At 33.9% G+C, this 3,105-nt stretch overlaps 1 protein-coding gene across 1 annotated transcript; it reads right to left on the minus strand.

Moving 5' to 3' along the window:
- Positions 1-8: 8 nt before the first annotated feature.
- Positions 9-2,789, minus strand: LOC128892774 (uncharacterized; the record flags this gene model as incomplete). Its single annotated transcript, XM_054153315.1, has 4 exons — positions 2,359-2,789; positions 1,633-1,750; positions 944-1,205; positions 9-60 (listed from the first exon to the last, which is right to left on the minus strand). Coding segments are annotated over exons 1-4 (582 nt in total), but the record flags the coding sequence as incomplete, so codon positions are not given.
- Between the last annotated feature and the right edge of the window lie 316 nt (positions 2,790-3,105).

Here is a 3,105-nt window from a genome sequence, read left to right on the forward strand (position 1 = left end):
TTGTCCACGTCCTTCTCTTTTTGAACGACAGTAGCCTGGATTGCATTCCGGAAACGGAAGCTGCGAACATTTACATTCGTTTCATTACTCGAAACATTCCATGTTAATGGCAAATAAATAATCCGTATACGAGTTGCTCCACACCAAATCTCGGCATTTGAAATATAACTCAAATCCAAATATGTTGTTATCCAAGTAGAAAAAGAATGGAATCTAAGTTATCCTTTTCATCTTTCGATTGTTCGAAAAATACAGACTCTTAAATTTTGACAGCCATCATCGCTTTCCATGAAAATTGCATTCACAACAAATTTTCATTTCCGCACACAGTAAACATTCAAATGTCGATTTTCTTTCTTTCTAATCGCAATATGTTATTCTTATTAACATATACAGTTACTCACATAATTGAGCGTACATCAATAACGGTAATGAAAAGCGACAAGAAAGTGAGTATAAGCACGAGCACACATATTTAACATTAAGGACGTAATATATATTTTATTCACGTATTGTAATGAATAATTCCTAAAAAAAATATGAAATAAAAGAAACTATTTCTTTATATTCAATAACTAAAGGTAGAAATATAGCAGTCCTACTAACACAAAATTAAGTGTATAGAGATAAAAAGGTTGTAGGACGATAGAAGCATAGTGAAAAAAGAAAAATACAGGAAAAAAACTTTTTTAATATAAAGGCTATACTCGGAAAGAATACATCTCATAATCTTCATTATAATCATTAGAAACAGGGGATTTTTTCAAAATTATTTTTTAATTTATCAATAATGTACGCCATATTGAAAGAAATATAATAACCGATTTTTTACGAACTCATTCCTCCTTATTTTCAGATAGACTGCAACGTACATTAATTTGTAGAAAATCGAGTACAAAAGGGATCGATTTGATGTGGAACGATATGCGTATGAATATTTTACCCAGAAACTGCCAACAATCCACAAGCATGCTGTACGATATACATGTAGGTCGAATCGAAGGCGACGTTAAATATAAGAACTCCTGACACCGCAATAATCATATGCGCTACTATCAAGTAATAATATCTATGTTCGTCGACGAAGTAATATGCTGGAAACATGTATCCTATGCCTCGCGACACATTTAGCGGTGCGACGATGTCCAATACAAGCGGTACCAAAGGTATTTGAATAAATGTAATCGATGAAATTATACCATTCACTGCAAATAGAAAATTTCTATGTGATACAGATGTACGGAATGATGTTAAATTAACCCTTCGACGCGCGAGACGATTTTTGCTGGAAGTTCTAGTAGTACCTACATTATTTACGCAAATTAAAATAAAATTATAGTATATTATACCATTTGCACTCGAGGCGTTTTTTTCTGGTATCTATCAGCAACACGAGATGCTTTCTTAGCATCCTATTGTCACGAATCTATTGTCACTAAGCTCTAATTTAAGATTTGAAAATCAGGTCACCTTTGCCTCGACGATAATCATTTTATTGAAACTTCGAATTCCAAAGAAATTAAACCTAAAGGAAACCTAGCGGCGACTGAGAGTCACCTCTCGAGTGCAAAGGGTTAAAACTCTCATCCGTTGGATATAATTACGTTTTATCATTTCAATAAACAAGCTTACCTAAATAAATTGTCGTAATGAGCACCGCTCTCTCTCCGTACATGTTCATAATATCGTACTCGGCCTTCAATCCGCTTGTCTTCCAATCATCGAAAATGTCCGCCAGAATTACCTTCAACTATGAATTTTTTAGTTATATATACCGATATTGTTGATATGGCTGATAGCAATGAATATCACTTCACCCGTCCTTCGTTAACAATGTGATGGAACATTTTCAACAAAACTCCAATCGTAACACACAAAAATGGACATTGGTCAGCTACAGCCTCCGAACCTCCGGAAATGACAAGTTTCGCGATCTATATTAAAAATGATTACGGTAAATCCTGTTTACAATCATACAAACGAATTTTGATTACTAGAAAGTCTTGTTTCAACATGCATTCAACTTTTTTTAACCATGCATATAGTTACATATCAACAATATATATTCAGTTTAAAGAATTTCAATTTCTACATTTTTTACGAAAACAACGCTCCAAAAGTAAACGTTGAAAATAATTAGCGAGTTCACGTGGGTTATTTTTAGAATGCATTTGGAATTGTACAAAAGAGATATTTGTGTTGAATAATATCAAAAAATGTCCTTATTATTTACGAATTACGAATTAAAAATCCTAATAAAGTCTTACGCGAAACAATTTGTTTAATTCACTATATAAAATTTTTTACGTTAAATCTAGCCGAGTAAATGGCCTGAATCAATGTGATACGAGTACTTACTTGTAGAACAAAACATATAATAGTAAATGCAATTATAACAAATCGTGTAAAATATTTTGTACCGCTACTTTGATAAGGCCACACTCCACACCATTTTGCACACTTTATGGTGATCTTCAAGTATTGCGTTTCGACTGTCTTTGCGTCCATGGTGGAAACAAAACGAACTCGAAGACTCGAGTAGCTGTTATGTGAAACGAGGCAGAAAATTTAATGATTGTTTCAAATGATCGTATAGCTATCGTTCGTATCGTAAAGTGGTTGCTTGAATAATTTCGTAGACGTGAGCTATTATCTGTCGTCTGACTAAAGTCCTTATTGTCCTCAATTATCGTCGCGAGACACATGGAGCCGTATAGTACTCGTTAAAAATTAATCTCGAGAACTTTGAAAGCTCTTAGCAGGAATTATTCTCCTAACGTTTCTGAAAGTGTTTGATTATACCGTATTTCCATTACAGCGAACACTTTTCCAACATATTTCTTAAGTGAACAACATTTAGTTTCCTAGATGTATTTCTACATGCGTTGCGGCACGAACGAGCAGTCAGTTCTAGTTCCACAACGTTAAGTGATTTTTATTTACAATGGCTTACGTACAGCGGTACTGTCATTGATTCTTTGATCGGGTATCAAAATGCACACTCTGTTACGTACGCATATTCTTCGAAAACTACAATTTATTCGTAAGTTTTAGAGGTACAGATCTAAAAGTCGTCTAGGTGCTTGGCCTAGTTTTGTTACTTTT

This window comes from Hylaeus anthracinus, unplaced genomic scaffold (genome assembly GCF_026225885.1).
Source record: "Hylaeus anthracinus isolate JK02 unplaced genomic scaffold, UHH_iyHylAnth1.0_haploid 17685, whole genome shotgun sequence".
Lineage (NCBI taxonomy): Eukaryota > Metazoa > Arthropoda > Insecta > Hymenoptera > Colletidae > Hylaeus > Hylaeus anthracinus.